The 19293-nt window shown below is 38.6% G+C and overlaps 1 protein-coding gene and 1 non-coding gene across 2 annotated transcripts in view; one reads left to right on the forward strand and one right to left on the reverse strand.

Annotated features, from left to right (window-relative positions):
- Positions 1 to 19293, reverse strand: part of LOC105479273 (G protein subunit alpha i3) — a 48985-nt gene continuing 29692 nt past the window's right edge. The window contains exons 4-9 of the mRNA XM_011737225.3: positions 14125 to 14282; positions 10923 to 11051; positions 7134 to 7263; positions 6597 to 6750; positions 1258 to 1470; positions 1 to 1167 (exon numbers count right to left, since the gene is read on the reverse strand). Of these exons, the coding sequence (XP_011735527.3) occupies positions 1280 to 1470; positions 6597 to 6750; positions 7134 to 7263; positions 10923 to 11051; positions 14125 to 14282 (762 nt within the window). The 3' untranslated portion in view covers positions 1 to 1167; positions 1258 to 1279. The remainder of the gene's footprint in view (positions 1168 to 1257; positions 1471 to 6596; positions 6751 to 7133; positions 7264 to 10922; positions 11052 to 14124; positions 14283 to 19293) is intronic.
- LOC112426207 (U6 spliceosomal RNA) lies at positions 1873 to 1979 on the forward strand. The gene has a single exon (XR_003017496.1). It is a non-coding gene; the product is annotated as a U6 spliceosomal RNA (small nuclear RNA).

Here is a 19293-nt window from a genome sequence, read left to right on the forward strand (position 1 = left end):
TCTTTACTCACCATTTTAATACTGCTGCCAACTATAACAGATTAAAAATGTACACATGACAAAGTGGAAAAAAGTCCCAAAATGCAACAGTTTCAGCAAAAGAACATACTGACTAAGGATTACTACAGTTAACATTGCTACAGTAAAAACGATGGCAAACAGGGATTTGGCACCACATTTACAAAGTAAAAGCATGCACTGTTAATACACTTTAGATGTCTCTCAACAGAAAAGGCCATGAAGATGGAAAACAAGAGGCACCTTGTACAAAACTCCCTATAACTGAGACAAACAAGCAAGAATCAAAGTGGTCAATTTAGTAAATATGTAGCAGCAAAGTCACTGGTTCTGTTTGGAATTTAGCAATTTGCATTTCTGATTGGCAGCTGTCCCGGGCATGTCTGTATCCAAGAAGCTGACTTTATCATACTACATCACAGCAGTAATTTGGTAATCTGCATAAACAAAGTTAACCTTCAACCATAAGCTTAAAGAAAAGAGAGAACTAGAATCTTATTGCAGAACTTTCCAATGTAATTACCATATGGAAACCATAATGGTACTTTGAGCAGGATAATAACATAAATTTCATCAAAAAAGTTGTATGCATAGCCCCAGTAACTGGAAAGAATTATAAGTAATTATGGAAGTATTATATTCTGACCACACCAAGAGTTACAAACAAAGAGTTCCTACTAAAGAGGAATATTTTCAAGATGATCTGGTCACATCATGTGCATAGTTAACATTGTGTTTTAATAAAGATTCTTTTGCAAATAAAGAAATAAAATTTAGTAAAGTTATTCTTCTCTTGATGAAAAAACCCTAAAAATGAACCACTGGTGGTTTGTTAAGAAGGGGGAAAAAAAGAGTAAGCTACATATTGAAGTTCTAGAATGCAGCACCTCAACTTCACATCTTCCATAAGCATTTAAGATTAAGAAATCCAAGTGATGTCTTGATGATCAAATCACACTTTACAGTTCTTCCAATTCCAATGTCTGACTTTAGCATCTCATGTCAATTAAAAGTTCCCTAATATAGAAGATTGTGCTAAAGAGTGCTAAGATTCTGCATGCTGCTGCCATTCCCTGGTCCCGTTCATGCTTGTAGCTGCCCCGTAAGACAGCAAAAGGTGTCTGGTCTCAACACTCCACACTGTAGTAACTAGAAGAGAAGAAGATTCTTAATTAGAAAAACTTTACAAAGCTAACAGACATCACTATAGCACTATAACTACCTTGTATGAAACTTTACCTTTCACTAACATCCATGCTTTTCAATAAAGTCCACATTCCTTTAAGTTGTTTTTAATGATGACATCTGTAACAGCATCAAAAACAAACTGCACATTCTTCGTGTCTGTGGCACAGGTGAAGTGAGTGTAGATCTCCTTGGTATCTTTTCTTCTGTTCAGATCTTCAAACTGGCATTGAATATAGGCAGCTGCCTCTTCATATGTATTGGAACCTAAAACAGACACCCCGTACTTTCAGTTCAAATTGTAACAGCTGCCTGAACTCAACTAAGTCAGACCATTACCATTTACTTATGGAGAGGAAACATAACCCAATTAAATATGAATAGAATTCTCTATTTCTATAATCATTAGATGTTTCTATAATTAGGTTCTTCATGAGAGTAGACTCTCATGGTAACTAAAATAAAATCATCACACACAAAGATTGAAGAAAACATAACGTTGTTTCTCTTTACCCTTTCATTTAGACTTTTCAGCTAAAAAAAATCTAGAAAGTATAAAGGGAAACTAGGAAAGTAGGAAGGTGCATTTCTAGGGAACACAACTGCTTCAAACGTCTGAGAGAGGCTGTGTTCCTTGGAGTGATCTTGGAATAAAAATTCAACAGGGTAGTGCTCACTTCGGTAGCACATGTACTAAAATTGGAACAATACAGAGAAGATTAGCATGGCCACTGCACAAGGATGACACGCAAATTCATGAAGCGTTCCATATTTTTTAAAACAACTGGGTTGGATCATGCTAAAAGGAGATAATATTACTCTGCTACAAAGTGTTTCCAATTAGAAAGGATCAATGAAGTGAGAAATTGTTGAGAAGGATAGTTTGCTTTTAGATGTCCTTTGTCCATTATGAACATTTATTCATATTGTTTTGATTACCCTTATGTTACTACAAGATGGCAATAAATGCTATGGGATTGTTTGTATTAAAACAAACAAAAAAAGGAATTCAACAGGGTAAATTGTTCTTTTCAAAATCATTCCACAGTTTTAAGGAGGTTTAGCTTCAAAGCCTTAAGGTAATAATTTAAGTAAGGAAAAGCAATACACTTTAAAAGAGTGAATTTTAGGGTTTCTGAATCATGTATCAATAAAGCTCTTATTTTTTACAAAAAGAAAGGTGGCAGGAACCAAAAGTAAAAGCTGTCTCAACAACATTTGCAATTAATACCCTTAAATGACCTGCTTTTTACACCATCTTGTCTACTTATGGAACCTTTAGAGTAGCCTTAGAAACTGGCTATAAAGCCAGGGAAACACAACAAAGACAATTCATTATTCCAATAAACTAAAGGCTATTTTCAGTAGCATTAAGCATAACAAAAATATCAATAACAAAGATATAAAGAAGACCAGGTAACAAAATGGAGCTTAAGAAAAAAGGAGCTGGGTGGGGTGGCTCCCACCTGGGGCTGCGGCAGGTGGATTGCTTGAGGTCAGGAGTTCGAGACCAGCCTGGCCAACACAGTGAAACCCCATCTCCACTAAAAATCAAAAAATCATTAGCTAGGCCTAGTGGTGGGCACCTGTAGTGGAGCTGAGGCACAAGAAGCACTTGAATCTGGGAGGTGAAGGTTTCAGTGAGCCGAGATCATGCCACTGCATTTCTGTCTGGGAGACAGAGCAAGACACTGTCTCAAAAAAAAAAAAAAAAAAAAAAAAAAAAAAAAAAAGGAAAGGAAAAGAATATTAATTAAAATATTTAAAGAACTGAAGGAAAACAGCTTTGTAGGTGCTTGAAGCAGGTTCTTAAAATCTGGAAAACAACCTCTGTAAATTAGAGGCAGATGAGTGAAAAGTGAATTTTCTCTGCTAGGAACAGATACTAATACCTGGCAAATAAGGACTGTAAGAATCTGTACGTAGAACGAAGACAATGGAGGATAGGCTTGGAAGTTAACAACAACAAAGAAAATGGATACGATATTAAAGGCTCTTTGCTTTGTGTGAAGACTCTAAGCTGGGCCTTCAACATTAATGCCGATTCTTTTACTTGTCTTACATCTCTCTCCCCCAATCCTAAAACTTGGTTGCTTTCTATAAATTCACCTGATTCTCACTTCCCTCTGTTCTTTACTCTGAACAGGTAACCACATTTCCAACTTCCTTAAGAAAACAGAGGCCATGAGGATTAAACTACATCTCAACTTTTTGTCCTACCACCTCACTCAAAATGTTACATATCTGCACTTATTTGTACTTCTGGTCTTAGAGGTGTCTTACTTCTTCCTCAAAAATCAATTGCTCTACCTATACTCTTTTAAAAAATTGAGGAAAATTAACATAACAGATATTTAACCATTTTAAAGTGTACAATTCAGTGGCACTTAGTGTATTCACAATGTTATGCAATCACCACCTCTCTCTAGCGACAAAACTTTTTCAATGCCCTATTCCCATTAAGTAATCACTCCCTTTTCTTCCCATTCTCCCAATTCTCATAACCACTAATATGCTTTCTGTCTCTATGGATTTGCCTATTTTGGATATATCATATAATAGAAGTATCGGCCTCTTTTACTTAGCACAGTGTTTTGAGTTTCATACAAGTTGTACCATCTATTATTATTCCTTTTCTTGGGTAAATAATATTCATTGTATGTATATAACACAATTTGTTTATCCATTTATCCTACTTAGACTCTTAATTCCTTTTTTCCACCTTCTTGCAAATCTTGCTCCTTCAATTACATCTGTTTTTTCAACACCTCTTTTGCTTATAGGATCTTAGCCCTCAACCTATAAACATTCTTAAATTTCTCCCTTTTACCACGTTGCTCAAGAGTAGTCTACACTTGTCTTCCTTCTTCACTTTCCACTCTGTAACTCACTGTACTCACCTTTCCATTGACACTGCTCTCAAGAGCAGGTCACCGACCTCCTAACTGTTAACTCCAAGGCCATTTTTCAGTATTTATCTTACTTATCTGCAGATAACACTGTTGACTGAAATATTTAATCAACTCACTTTTTAAGCTCTCCTTTTGGTTATGATATCTTTCTTTCTCTCCTGCCAATAGAGGCTGCTATTCTCTCTCATTTTATCTGTGGTCCTTTTTCTCCTCATTCTATATTATTCTCTCCATAGGTCATTTCACCCATTTCCATGTTTTCATTACTGATGATCTCAAACTCCAACCTCTCCCCAACCTCAAATATAACTGCCCATGAGATATTATTTCGATGTTCCATAAATAATTTAAAATCAACATTCCTAAATATGAATTCAGGTCACAGCACCAGCATCCAAGACAGAAACCTGGGAGTACCTCTGACTCTTCCCATTTCCTTAACCCTGCTTTACCCCTTCACTTTATTGATTGATTGACGGATGGAGACTCACTCTGTCTCCAGGCTGGAGTGCAGTGGTGCAATCTCAGCTCACTGCAACCCCCGCCCCCTGGGTTCAAGCGATTCTCCCGCCTCAGCCTCCCGAGTAGCTGGGATTACAGGTGCGTGCCACCATGCCCAGCTAATTTTTCTATTTTTAGTAGAGACAGGGTTTCACCACATTATCCAGGATGGTCTCGATCTCTTGACCTCATGATCCACCCACCACGGCCTCCCAAAGTGCTGGGATTACAGGCATGAGCCACTGCACCCGGCCTCACTTTATTATAGAAAGCATTTACAGTGTCTCTGCTAATAAGAGTTCCTATTCTCTGGAAATACCTGACTCTGATCTCCTAGTTTCATAGTGATCCATCCCTGGCAGGTTATATTTCTGCCCCTGACCTCAACTGATTGGCCTACAGATTTCTGCCTGACTTAACCATGGCCAGAATCTCTCTCCTTGGAATTGAAACCAAGGCCAAGCAATCCCAGTCTAGTCTTAACTTTTTTTGTTTTCGTTTTTGTTTTTGAGGTGGTGTCTTGCTCAGTCACCCAGGCTGGAGTGCAGTGGTGCGATCTCGGCTCACTGCAAGCTCCGCCTCCCAGGTTCACACCATTCTCCTGCCTCAGTCTCCCGAGTAGCTGGGACTACAGGTGCCCGCCACCATGCCCAGCTAATTTTTTTTTTTTTTTTGTATTTTTAGTAGAGACGGGGTTTCACTGTGTTAGCCAGGATGGTCTCAATCTCCTGACCTCGTGATCCACTCAGCCTCCCAAAGTGCTGGGATTACAGGTGTGAGTCACCACGCCCGGCCTAGTCTGATCTTTTTAACAGAGATACAGAAACTGTGACCAAGCTGTTATCACATAAACTGAATAGCAGAGAAAGCCGGTAAGGAGAGAAAGAATAATAAAAAAGATACACAGAGGAGAGAAAAAAGATGGGGATAAAGAGTGCTTCCAGGGTTCCTCACAATTATTTCCTAGTTCTAATTCCATTCTAAGACCTGTCCATTCTTGCCTTTGGGTTCTAAGATCTATCGCTTAATCCCCATCAAGAGTTTTTATTTCCATCCTGAGTTCTTACTAATTCAAATCTACTACTATCTTTATTATTTATTGCATAATCTTTCTAAAGCACAGTTTCTTCTATATCATGTACCCCATGATATGGATCATGGAAGGATATTAAACCTTCAACTGATTATCATTGTCTCAGCATGAGATATAAGGCCCTCCATGAGTTGATCTCTGACCATCTCTCCAACCACTTCTTCCCTGCCACTGTAAACTCTAGTAATACCAAACTCCTTCTGAGTTCCACGACTGGTCACACCATTTTCCTACTTCCATATTTTCATATATGCAATTCCTCTTTTCTAAAATGCTTTTATTCCCCTGTCTGCCTGATGATTTCTATTTCATCCTCTTAGCCACTCTAGAAAAAGACTACACTGACCCCATCAGAAGTAACCACTTCTATTCCATTTCTGTTAATGCACATTTTACACTACAATAAATTTATTTATGTCCCTCGGCAACTACATGTCAGTTTCTTGGGCACAATGATTACAACTTACCCTTGTATTTTCTTCGACATATACCAAGTTTTACTTTATTTTTTGTGAGACAGGGTGTCACTATGTTGCCTAGGCTGACCTCAAACTCTTGGGCTCAAATGATCCTCCTGCCTCAACCTTCCAAGTAGCTAGAATTATAGCCACCATGCCCAGCTCCCAAATTTACTTTTTCTCCTTTTTTATTTTCCTCAAAAAATGAAGAGAGAAATTTAAAATAAACACAGAAAATTCAATTGTGTCTGATATGGCACTCTTGACTTAGGGGGTTTTAATCACAGGCTTAATGCCAATGCCACTACCACTGAATACTCTCCGTCAATCACTTAAAAAAAAAAAAAAAAAGGCAGTTTTATGAATGCCACCAAAGTGTCAATCTAAGTAAGATGTGTACCTCCAACAAAGTCTTTCATAACCTCTTACCTGTGTATTCTGGATAACAGATAGTTAACGGACTCCTCTTTATTTTTTCCTCAAACAGGTCTTTCTTGTTAAGAAAGAGAATGATTGAAGTTTCTGTAAACCATTTGTTATTACAAATGCTGTCAAACAGTTTCATGCTTTCATGCATTCGGTTCTGAAAAAGAAAGAAAGGATGATAGGTCAGTAGCAAATAGTAAAATTGGATTAACTTAAAGAAAAAGATAAACCAACAAGTTTTGCAGCACTGAATGGCATTAATGGAAATAAGTCAAACACCAATAAGATAAAGTTGAGTGTCAGTCCTCATTTGTGTAATTTTGAGGCGAGAGGAGGTAGGAGGAAGGGCTGGCTAACATCCTTTCCACATACTCAATGTGCCTATAACATCTTTTTTAGAGTAACAGGACACAGATCAAAAAAAGTAAAGATACTAAGTTTTGACTGAATGAGCAAATGGATGCAGACAATCTTCCTAATACGTTATTTTCTATTTCCTGGTTACATTAGACAGGCTTTTTACCAGAAGCTCCAACATACCATCTCCTCGTCCTCAGCCAGAACAAGGTCATAATCACTGAGGGCCACACAGAAAATAATTGCTGTCACTCCCTCAAAACAGTGAATCCACTTTTTTCGTTCTGATCTTTGGCCACCTACATCAAACATCCTGGCAAGGGGAAAGAAAGCACAAATTCAGCAAGGTCACACATACACCTCTCCCTAAACTGAAATAATTAGGAAACTTCCCACTATTACATATTCAAAACTTCATTTATAATAGAAGACAAACAAGGAATAGATTAAATGCAGTCAAAATAATTACCTTGGCTAAAAGTACAAGACAACATGAGAAAATAAAATTTGTGAATAATCTAGATTCTAATTTTAGACAGACTGTTGAGCCTCCTCTCTATCAAAGCTTGTACCAGATGTGTGAAAAGTCAGCAGAATAAGCACTGAAATGGATTAAAGGAAGGAGGGGAAAAGATAGGAAAAGCAAAGAGCTAAATAATACAGTTTGAGATAATAATAATAATGGCATATTTATTGAGTGCTTACCATGGTGCCAGACACTACTACTAAACATCTTAACTTATTTTGCCCTTGTAACACTCCTATAAGTACTATTATTATTACCCCAATTATACAGATAAAGAAATTATGGGACATTCAATGTTAAATGATTTGCTCAAAGGTACACTACTAACAAACAGGGACTGGGGATCTGAACCTAGGCACTCTAACTCCAGCACCCATGTTCTGACTCTCAAAATGGTTTGCCTATAAATGCCCAACGTGCACTCTGCTTCCATAACTTCTTCCTACTAAGTTTGTTTTCCTTACCTTAAAAAAAAATTTGGAGATTAATTGTAAAAACAAATAAATTATATTTTTATGGTAGGATTCTATGAACCCAATAACCGAAAAACAGCCTTGACCAACATTTCCAAACTCCAAGTCTTACTTAAACCTAATTAATAAAAACAAAGTCTCAACTGTTCACAAACTTTATGTTCCACTCCAGATCAGTTTTAGTCCAATACTCTCTTCTGGGCGACTTACTTGGTATTCTGAGTCAACTGCTGAACTTCCATCAACAGCATCCTCAACTACCTCCTACAGTAAAAAGAAGACCTGCACTGCTTTGTGTTTTAGCTGATACTTAGGTCTAATGACGTATACATGCAAATTGTTACTCTGTGATCTGTGTTTGAAGAAAATGATAAAATTTTTAAAGGCTAAACTCTGCTGAACTGGTTTAATGTATAAGATCAATAGTGACTAGAGGCCTACATTTCCAGAGATGTTTTTGCCCAGAAATTGAAAGAAATAAGACACAGTTGGTGATTTCTCAATGTATGCTTGAAAGGAATTATCTCTTTATGACCCAACTCTTCCTTTGGGTTGATCTTGCACAATTCTTTTTGACCTTTGGTCATGACACCTGAAATGATGTAATCACAAGTTGGCTTTAATATAGGGTCATAATACAGGTTTTAGGAAGGCTAACATCATATATTTCACCATGGAAGTCTCAAGGGGAGACACACCAATAACTTCAATTTACTCCCCCATTTTCTCTACAAAGTCTATACAACACTGTGAAGTTCCAAGGTGGGCTTTTAGCACATATTAACATTTACAATATCATTCACTAAGAGATCAACATTTCATAAACATTACCTCATTAACTGAGAGGCAAGTAAGCAATTACACAATGCCTTGCATATGGTAGATGCTCAATAAATGTTTGAATAAATGGATAGTAGTTTTGCCTAGAGAGAAGAGGAAAAGGAAGAAATGATAGTACTTCATAACAAGATAACTACATGCCAACAATCAAGTAGGTGTGGCACCTTAATTAGATCTGGCTATTGATTATGGCATAAAAAGACAGGACAGTTAGGATTTGCCTAACTAAAGATTGATCTATATAACAACACCAATAAGAAAGTTTCCAACACTAAATAATGATCACAACTTTTAATTATAAGTAGATTACAAACCTTATACAAAGAAATCTCATTCTTATCATCTTATGAGTGATAATCCACGTGGTCTTTGCTGCTCTTGCTAAATAAATTCATCAGTACTAACGACAAGCAGCAAGTCTATTCTAAAAGCATTCAGAGCTGAACTGCTATTTTCCTGCACCAGGAAAAAATCTAGTTTAGTGTATTAGGATTTCGAGACCCTGAGTGGTATCTAGTAATAAGTAAACCCTATGTGGATTTCACAAATCCTGTGTAAGAGCTGGTTTCAGACCAAAAACCTGACAGGCTCTGAGGTAGTAGTTACATCTGTATGCAATAATGCCGAACATCACATTCTACATATAAGCATAATAACATAACTAAAGAACACATGGTATATTGAAGGAGAAAAGTTTACTCCTAATCTCAAAGGTCACAAAAGAAGAAAATAGGAACCAAAAAAACATTTCTAATATTTATAAAAGACCATTAACACAGAGACAAGCTGAGGCTTGTTTTAGAATTACTAATGCTGCCAGGCATGGTGGCTCCCAGCATTTTGGGAAGCCGAGGCGGGCGGATCGCGAGGTCAGGAGATAGAGACCATCCTGGCTAACACGGTAAAAGCCCATCTCTACTAAAAGTACAAAAAAAAAAAAAAAAAAATTAGCCGGGCGTGGTGGCATGCGCCTGTACTCCCAGCTACTCAGGAGGCTAAGGCAAGAGAATTACTTGAACCCGGGAGGCAGAGGTTGCAATGAGCCACGATCGCACCACTGCACTCCAGCCTGGCGACAGAGCAAGACTCCGTCTCAAAAAAAAAAAAAAAAAAAAAAAAAGAATTACTAATGCTAATGAGAAAGTTAATTGTATTAGAATACTAGAATTTTCTCTCTCTCAAACTATCACAGTTGGACTGGGCATGGTGGCTCACACCTGCAATCCCAGCACTTTGAGAGGCTAAGGTGGGAGAATCACCTGAGCCCAGGAGTTTGAGACCAGCCTGAGCAATAAAGAGAGATTCTGTCTCTACATATTTTTTTTTGGTAAACATTAGCCAGGCACAGTGGCATGAGCCTACAGTCCCAGCAACTTGGAAGGCTGAGGCAGAAGGATCACTTGAGCCCAGGAGGTCCAGGCTGCAGTGAGCCATGATCACACCACTCCACTCCAGATAAGATGACAGAGTAAGACCCTGTCTCTAAAAAATAAAATTTTAAAAACAAACCAAAAAAAATCACTGTTTAAATGTCATCTTACCAACCCAAAACACCTCTATCCCCATATTTCTGCACTGTACTAAGAACTTAATTGTACATGACACTACGCACAAATTACTTCAAGAGCCATGATAATACTTGCTCCATTCCATTCAACTGGAAGGGAAATTCAAACCAAAAAGAAGTGACACTGGGGAGAAAAGCATTCCTATTTTAATATCAAAATGGCAAAACAAAACCATGTAACTAACCAAAAAAACTGGTTTTCATAAGTTCAATATTGTTACCCTATTAAACATTCGATATCTGTTTTGGTGAGTCTAACAAGCAGCTGAAAAGAATAAAATTAAAACAAACCAGTTATCACAGGAAAAATTTTACTGGGAGGCAAGTTACAATTTATTTTTGAATTTAAATTCCTCTAAATGGACACAAACATTTGATGCTATTTGGAGAAACAAGAGATGTTTGGGCCCCCATTCAATTAAAATATTCAAACAATGCTGATAAATAGGTTAAGTTTCTAAACCAAGGAATACTGCCCAGAGGAATTTTGCCCTGATTAAGAGATGGTAAACTAAAACAAAAGATACTTGTATTTGGCACACCTAGCAAAAAGGCTAATGACTTACTTGAAGTATAGGTCTTTGAAGGTGAAATGCGTTTCTACAATGCCTGTGGTCTTCACTCTCGTCCGAAGAACATCTTGCTGAGTTGGAATGTAGTTAGACTGGGATATTCTATCCAGATCATTTAGATAACTAAATAAAAGACACACTTACTTTTACTTGGTGAAGCCAACCATGTGCATAGCAAATCAACAGACTAAATTAGTTCCTATTCTAAACCTGTTACTAGTTACTAGAGTGGCAAAACAGAATCAGATCTTCAGTATCATAGAAAAGATAAGAAGCCAGGCATGGTGGCTCATGACTGTAATCCCAACACTTTGGGAGGCCAAGGCAGGAAGATCACTTGAGGCCAGGAGTTCAAGACCAGCCTGGGCAACATAAAGAGACCCCTGTCTTTACAAAATATTTTAAAAATTAACTAAGCATGGTGGTGCACACCTATAGTCCTAGCTAATCCTCCTACCCTTGAGTGAAGCAGGAGGATCACTTGAACCCAAGAGGTCAAGGCTGCAGGGTGCCACTGTACTCCAGCCTGAGTGACAGAGTGAGATCCCCGTCTCTTAAAAAAAAGAAATAAATAATAAGAAAAAATACGAATCCAACATAGGACAATTAAAGTATAGAGTCTATATACATTAACAAAAGTAGGTTTTTGTTTTGTTTTCTTTTCTTTTTGTTGTTTTTTTTTTGAGACAGAGTCTCACTCTGTCACCCGGGCTGCAATGCAGTGGTGTGATCTCGGCTCACTGTAACCTCCATCTTCCAGGTTCAAGTGATTCTCCTGCTTCAGCCTCCTGAACAGCTGGGATTACAGATGCTCACCACTACGCCCAGCTAATTTTTTGTATTTTTAGTAGAGATGGGTTTTCACCATGTTAGCCAGGCTGGTCTCAAACTCCTGACCTCAGGTGATTCGCCTGCCTTGGTCTCCCAAAGTGCTGGGATTACAGGCGTGAGCCACCGTGCCCAGACACAAAAGTAGGTTTAATTCTACAGAATTAAACTGTGAAGGCCAATTTAAAAAATTAAAACAATAGGAACAGGAAACGTTTTTAGTAAAGAAAAATTCCTGAAATGTAATACTAAAATAACTGTGTACTGTATAATACCAAAACCAAACTATACCAAAAGTCCTCAGACAATTAAACTTAATAGGTCATGTGTGTTTAACCATTTGACAGGACATTAGAGAATGGTGTTTGATTTACTAAAATTAAGAGAACTATAGTGAGTAAGAATATTTTCCGTTTTCTTTCAATAAACAGAAGAGTTGGGGAGGTTTGGGGGTTTTTTAAATCTAAACCAAAAACAAATTGTAAATACCTCCAAAAAAAATTAATTTGTTCAGGGAAATAATTAAAAGACTGCTTCAAAACTATATTCTTTGCTGATTTCAGGCTAGAAAACTGATGAGCAGATGGCACCAATATAAGTGAATCATTAATGATCTATAAAACCAAATACTATCACTAATGTAAAGAGGCAAACTTAGATCAACTGTTATGAAAATCTCTATAATGTAAGCACATGTAGTTAGAGGATTCAGAGCTTTCTGAATGAATGATGAAAAAAAGCAATTATAATCTACTTTTGTTGACCACTGGTAGAATTATTTAAGCTCTCAATACCTGCAACTAAAATATGTTATTAAAAGGTAGGCAAGAATCCTGAAACGTTTCTAAAGTCAAGTTCTCACTGAAAGAATAAGAAAGTTTTCAAATACAGTCACGCGCTGCATAACAATGTTTTGGTCAACAACAGACTCCATAAATGTATGCTAGTGATCCTGTAAGATTATAATGAAGCTGAAACACTCCTAGTCCCTAGTGACATCATGGGCCGTATTACCCTTTTATATGTTTAGAGATGTTGAGATATACAAATACTTACCATTACGTTACAATTGCCTACAGTATTTAGTACAATAACATGCTGTACAGGTTCACAGTCTAGGGGCAACAGGATATACCACAAAGCTTAGGTGTGTAGTAGGCTATACCATCTAATTCTGTGTATGCATAGTCTATGATGTTCACACAATGACAAATCACCTAATGATGCATGTTTCAGAATGTATCCCTGTCCTTATGCACAGCCTGACTATATCATTTAATTTCTTCTTGTAACAATTTAAGCTAGAATGATGATGTGAAAAGTAGGAAAACAATAATATTGGAGAAAAAACCTTAATGCTTAAAAGTACAAAGAGAAATACAGATAACAAGTGCTCACCAGGCCCCGCAAAAGTACATTTAAAAAAATACATTCTGGGCTGGGCACGGTGGCTCACTCCTATAATCCAAGCACTTTGGGAGGCCGAGATGGGTGGATCACGAGGTCAGGAGATCGAGACCATCCTGGCTAACACAGTGAAACCCCGTCTCTACTACAAATACAAAAAATTAGCCAGGTGTCATGGCGGGCGCCTGTAGTCCCAGCTACTCAGGAGGCTGAGGCAGGAGAATGGTGTGAACGTGGGAGGTGGAGCATGCAGCGAGCGGAGATCGCGCCACTGCACTCCAGCCTGGGCGACAAAGCGAGACTCCGTCTCAAAAAAAAAAAAAATTCTGAATCTAGGTTTTATAAATAAGTATATGTAAAAGAGGTAAAATAGGATAACATGTAATAGCTTTATATAAGTATTCATTATAAATTCTCTAAAACTATGTTAACACTCAAGATAATATCCTTGACAAAAAAGATACTTCAACTTCATTCCATGACTCAACCTCTTTCTATACAAAGTCTACTATTGTGATCTGGCAAAATATTTATTAGTGAAATCCACGGTGCAGCCCAGACACAGAGAGCTGGCTGCATAAAAAGGAATACCACAATTCTAATTTCCCTTTCTAGCTGGCTATCAGTGCCAAGCTCTTACACAGAACTTATGAGTTGGAACAGATTCAGAACCCAGCCACAATAGATGTCTCTCCTCCTTCACTTGCTTATAATAAAATGCCATGGAACTAATTTAGTGGTGCCAAGTCTCCCATTTACATTCCAAGAGGGAACTTTTTTCTCCAAATCATACAAATGACCAAGGGCTCTATAATCCTAAACTTAGACAATTTTTATAAAGCATCCTATAAACTTCTAAGAGTGTCTATTACTTAAACATTTCCTTAAGGATGGGCACTAAACTTTCTCTAGTGTCACCAAGTTATTCTCTGTTATAGTTTCATGGAGAAAAATTACTTACTATGAAGCAGAATCATTGAGCTGATATTCCCTGGATCTGCTGAAGCAAGCTTGTACCCCACCATCTCGCCATAACCGTTTAATCACTCCTGCTAGTTCTGGAGTCATGACTCCTTCTTCAGCACTGCCAGCTAAAACAAATAATTGTCGGGCATCATCCTGAAGAAAGCAGTTAAGAAAAAGACAGATGACTCTCCATTTCCTTCAGCCTTGATGACAGTCTCTTTAAAATATACACACATTACATGTTATGTTAAAACAGGTGTTGTTACAGAGACCTTTTCTGACAGGCCAGCATGACAGAATTTATAATTCTTTCCTCATTCTCATTCCACTACCATTTTAAGTCCAGAACTGAGCTGAGAAATGATTTTACTTCCCCACCACTCCTCCACACATCACCATCCCCAGAAAAGATCATTTCTGGCCAGCCCACAAATCTCCATCCAGATTGCTAATAATTTTTGAGAGAAAAAAACTGGTTTATGAGACAGGCTTTGTAAAACATTCCCGTTCTATTAAAGGAAGCCTACAATAAAAATAGAAATAAAAAGACTAGCACATAAGAGTTAAAGTCTAAACACCTCAAAGGGAGTAAAACATTAATCAAGTTTAAGAAAAAGTATTATCTTCTTTGCCTTCAGCCCAGAGAGCAGAACAAGGAGAGGAGATGGAGGCACTTAAGGAGTCTAGAAGTCTAATGGGGGAAATAAATCCCTCAGGGAAAGATTCAAACAGTCCCTAGATTTCCCTAAAGGAATAATAATAATGTTCTGAGAGAGGGAAAGGAAGGCAGCAGGAGGAAAAGAAAGTAACCAAAACTTCATGAGTCATAGCCACAGTTTTTTTTTTTTTTTTTTGAGATGGAGTTTCGCTCATGTCACTCAGGCTGGAGTGCAATGGTGTGATCTCTGCTCATTGCAACCTCCACCTCCTGGGTTCTAGTGATTCTCCTGCCTCAGCCTCCCAAGTAGCTGGGATTACAGGCGTCTGCCACCACATCCAGCTAATTTTTCTATTTTTAGTAGAGATGGGGTTTCACCATGTTGGCTAGGCTGGTCTCGAACACCTGACCTCAGGTGATCCACTCGCTTCAGCCTCCCAAAGTGCTGGGATTACAGGCATGAGCCACCGGGCCTAGACATAGCCATAGTTTTCTAGGTTGTTATAGTTTTTAAACATAAAATATGTGACAGACAGGACAGAAATGGATTATGAGATTTTTATTGTTTTGCTTTATTCTATCCATCCCTACTTGTTGTTTAAAAATAAACACAGGTCTCACAGGATGATTTTCCCAACCACATCTAATATTTATCTACCTTGAGAGATTCCAAATAACTACAAAAATAAAACATTTAAAAAGTATATAACATGTAAAGAAAAAGTAAAGGAGAAAAGGGAGCAATCATTTGTATCTTAAGTAGTCATCAGGACAAGTAAACTAACAAACAAAAGTCATTTCAGACCACAGGTGAACTCACAACCAAAAACTCCAAAGACTCGTGAATTACCAGAACTTGTGCATCCACCTTACCAAAAGAAAACCATCCAAAGTGCATTCAAATTATTGTTGCCAAACTCTGGGTCTCCAGCTCTAATGGTTTTTACCTAGTAATATTTCCTCCTTTATGATCCTTTCCTGTATTCTTTCTAGTAATATTTAGGCTCAACCCACTCTCATTTAGCTTCTGAGATCAGGCGCATTCAGGGTGGCATGGCGGTAGACTAGGCTCAACTCTAAGAAAACTTAGCTGGCTGGGCGCGGTGGCTCATGCCTGTAATCTCAGCACTTTGGGAGGCCGAGGCAGGCAGATCATGAGGTCAAGGGATTGAGACCATCCTGGCCAACATGGTGAAACCCTGTCTCTACTAAAACTACAAAAATTAGCTGGGCGTGGTGGGTGTGCCTGTAGTCCCAGCTACTCGGGAGACTGAGGCAGGAGAACTGCTTGAACCCAGGAGGTGGAGGTTGCAGTGAGCTGAGATGGTGCCACTGCACTCTAGCCCGGGCGACAAAGCAAAACTCCATCTCAAAAAAAAAAAAAAAAAAAGAAAGAAAAGAAACCTTAGCTGACATCTATATGCCCCTCCCTTTCTTTTCAAAGATAAAATTTTAAACAAATGAAAGAGAAAAGTTGAAATATTAGACAAATTGGCAAACATACTCAACAGTGAGCATGTCCTTCTACACATGCAAGGTATGGTGCTTTAACATTTGAAGTCTTTATAATCCCTTGGTTCTGAAATTTGACCTATACTCATGCACATATTCAAATAATCTTATTAAGCATTACTTAAAAAAAAAAAAAAAACAGGCCGGGCGCGGTGGCTCAAGTCTGTAATCCCAGCACTTTGGGAGGCCGAGGCGGGTGGATCACGAGGTCAGGAGATCGAGACTATCCTGGCTAACATGGTGAAACCCCGTCTCTACTAAAAATACAAAAAACTAGCCGGGCGTGGTGGCGGGCGCCTGTAGTTCCAGCTACTTGGGAGGCTGAGGCGGGAGAATGGCGTGAACCCGGGAGGCGGAGCTTGCAGTGAGCCGAGATCACGCCACTGCACTCCAGCCTGGGAGACACAGCGAGACTCCGTCTCAAAAAAAAAAAAAAAAAAAATACGATTCTAATTTGAGAAACTTCAAAAGAGAGGGAATTATTACTACTTTTTTTGCTGTCCTGACTCTATAAATATTCTTTTAGGAGGAAACACTTTTTTCTTATCACTTAATTTCTTCCACTGACCTGCTCTTGCTTCCCCACAATAAACCCTCTCTAAAGGTCTATAAAGAGGTCCCTCTTGGCCAGGCATGGTGGCTCACGCCTGTAATCCCAATACTTTGGGCAGCCGAGGCAGATGGATCACCTGAAGTCAGGAGTTCGAGACCAGCCTGACCAACATGGAGAAACCCCCGTCTCTACTAAAAATACAAAAAAATTAGGCGGGCATGGTAGTGTATGCCTGTAATCCCAGCTACTCAGGAGGCTGAGGCAGGAGAATCGCTTGAACCCAGGAGGCAGAGGTTGCAGAGAGCCGAGGTCACACCATTGCACCCCAGCCTGGGCAACAAGAGTGAAACTCTGTCTCAAAAAAAAAAAAAAAAAGAGAAGAGGCCTCTTTTAATAATAAACTTTACACCCCCACACTTAAGCAGATGTGAAAACGTAACCTATTCCACACCCAGCTCTATTTCTTTTTTTCCATTCACACTCTCTAACCAACTATAAAAAACTAGAGTAGAGGCCGGGCACAGTGAATCACGCCTGTAATCCCAGCACTTGGGGAGGACGAGGCAAGTGGATCACCTGAGGTCAGGAATTCAAGACCAGCCTGGTCAACATGATGAAACCCCGTCTCTACTAAAAATACAAAAATTAGCCAGGTATAGTGGCGGGTGCCTGTAATCCCAGCTATTCGGGAGGCTGAGGTAGGAGAATCGCTTGAACCCAGGAGGCAGAGGTTGCAGTGAGCCAGGATCGTGCCATTATACTCCAGCCTGGGTGACAAGAGCAAAACTCTGTCTCAAAAAACAAACAAACAAACAAACAAACAAACAAAAACACTAGAGGACAATAAGAGAGGAGCTATAAACATAAAACCTTACACACAGAAGGAAAAAAAAAAAGAAACATTTAAAAATTATAATATAGGATTACAGATTAGGTTATGTGGACACCAGAAAGCTGGATGATTTAGGAGGCCTGACAGGGATTAATGACGTCAACTGCATCTGGTGACACAGGAGTGTTAGGACCCAAAGATTAATGACAATTATTTGATAACAGAAAGAAACGGGGCCGGGCGCTGTGGCTCACGCCTGTAATCCCAGCACTTTGGGAGGCTGAAGCAGGCAGATTACGAGGTCAGGAGTTCGAGACCAGCCTGCCCAACATGGTGAAACTCCATCTCTACTAAAAATACAATAATTAGCTGGGCGTGGAGGCGCACGCCTGTAATCTCAGATACTCGGGAGGCTGAGGCAGGAGAATCACTTGAACTCGGGAGGCGGAGGTTGCAGTGAGCCGAGATTGTGCCATTGCACTCCAGCCTGGGTGACAGGGCGAGAGTCCGTATCAAAAAAAAAAAAAAAAAAAAAAGAAATGAAAGGGTAGGGAGATAAATAAAGGAAGACAGACAGTGGGGAATAAAATTAAAGAGGGAAAGAGAAAAGGGACAAACTAAAAGAATCAATAACTGAGATGGAGAAAAAGCCAACAGAGAGAGGGAAGAGAATAAATAACAGTACTACTGACCTGTTATCAGATACAACAAATACAACAGAGAAGTAGAGTTAGGTAACAGGGAGAAATGAGAAATGGGAAAAAGAAAATAAGACCACAGATAGAGCTGGTATGAAGAAGAAAAAGAGGAAAAGAAGGAAAGAAAAGCAGGAGGTGAGAGAAGGAATAGGAAAGGGTAAGACAAGGATAAAGGCTTTTTTTTGCTTGACTGCCAAACTTCCCCACTCGGATGCATAGAAAAATAGTTTCTATGTGATATATTTTACAAAAATATAAAAGTCACATTCACATATTTTCTCTTATTTTTTGATACTCATCTCTCATTTTACAATCCCTAATCTAGCTCCTCTTCCTTTATGCCATTTCTAAGACACTTTCCAGTCTAACACTATCCAACTGTGACCACCCTTTCAGTATTTCCCCTCAACAATTTCCTATCTTTTTATCAAATATAAATTCGCATTTGGTAAGTTGGAAGTGGCTTATAAGAGTTCCTAAGCGACTTCATAGACATATAGGTTTTGCCTTTCCAGGCAGACTTCCCAAATCATCTCCTTTTATTTTGCCATGGCACGTAAGTATGACACTCTGAACACAGCCAGTGAGTCCCTTAGATGTAGGAAATAATTCTATAATTTCCCAGCCTTTTCTGGAATTTAGCTGATAGTAATATCAAAGATCTCCTGCCTTCATTTTGGCCCCCTCCCCAATGGCATAAAACATCCTAATTATACATACTCTAATTTTATAAACTAGATCTTCAGGGTCTACTAAGTATTATTATAATTAATAATACAACTTTTTAAATAGCTGACATGTGCAAGGCATTAAAGAATTATACTAGGGCATGGTATATGCCAATTCTATAGCCTAAGGTTCCATGTAGTATATAGTATTCTTGAATATCTGAGTTAGATATTCAAGAATTT

The sequence above is a fragment of the Macaca nemestrina genome, chromosome 1, assembly GCF_043159975.1.
Source record: "Macaca nemestrina isolate mMacNem1 chromosome 1, mMacNem.hap1, whole genome shotgun sequence".
Taxonomy (NCBI): Eukaryota; Metazoa; Chordata; class Mammalia; order Primates; family Cercopithecidae; genus Macaca; species Macaca nemestrina.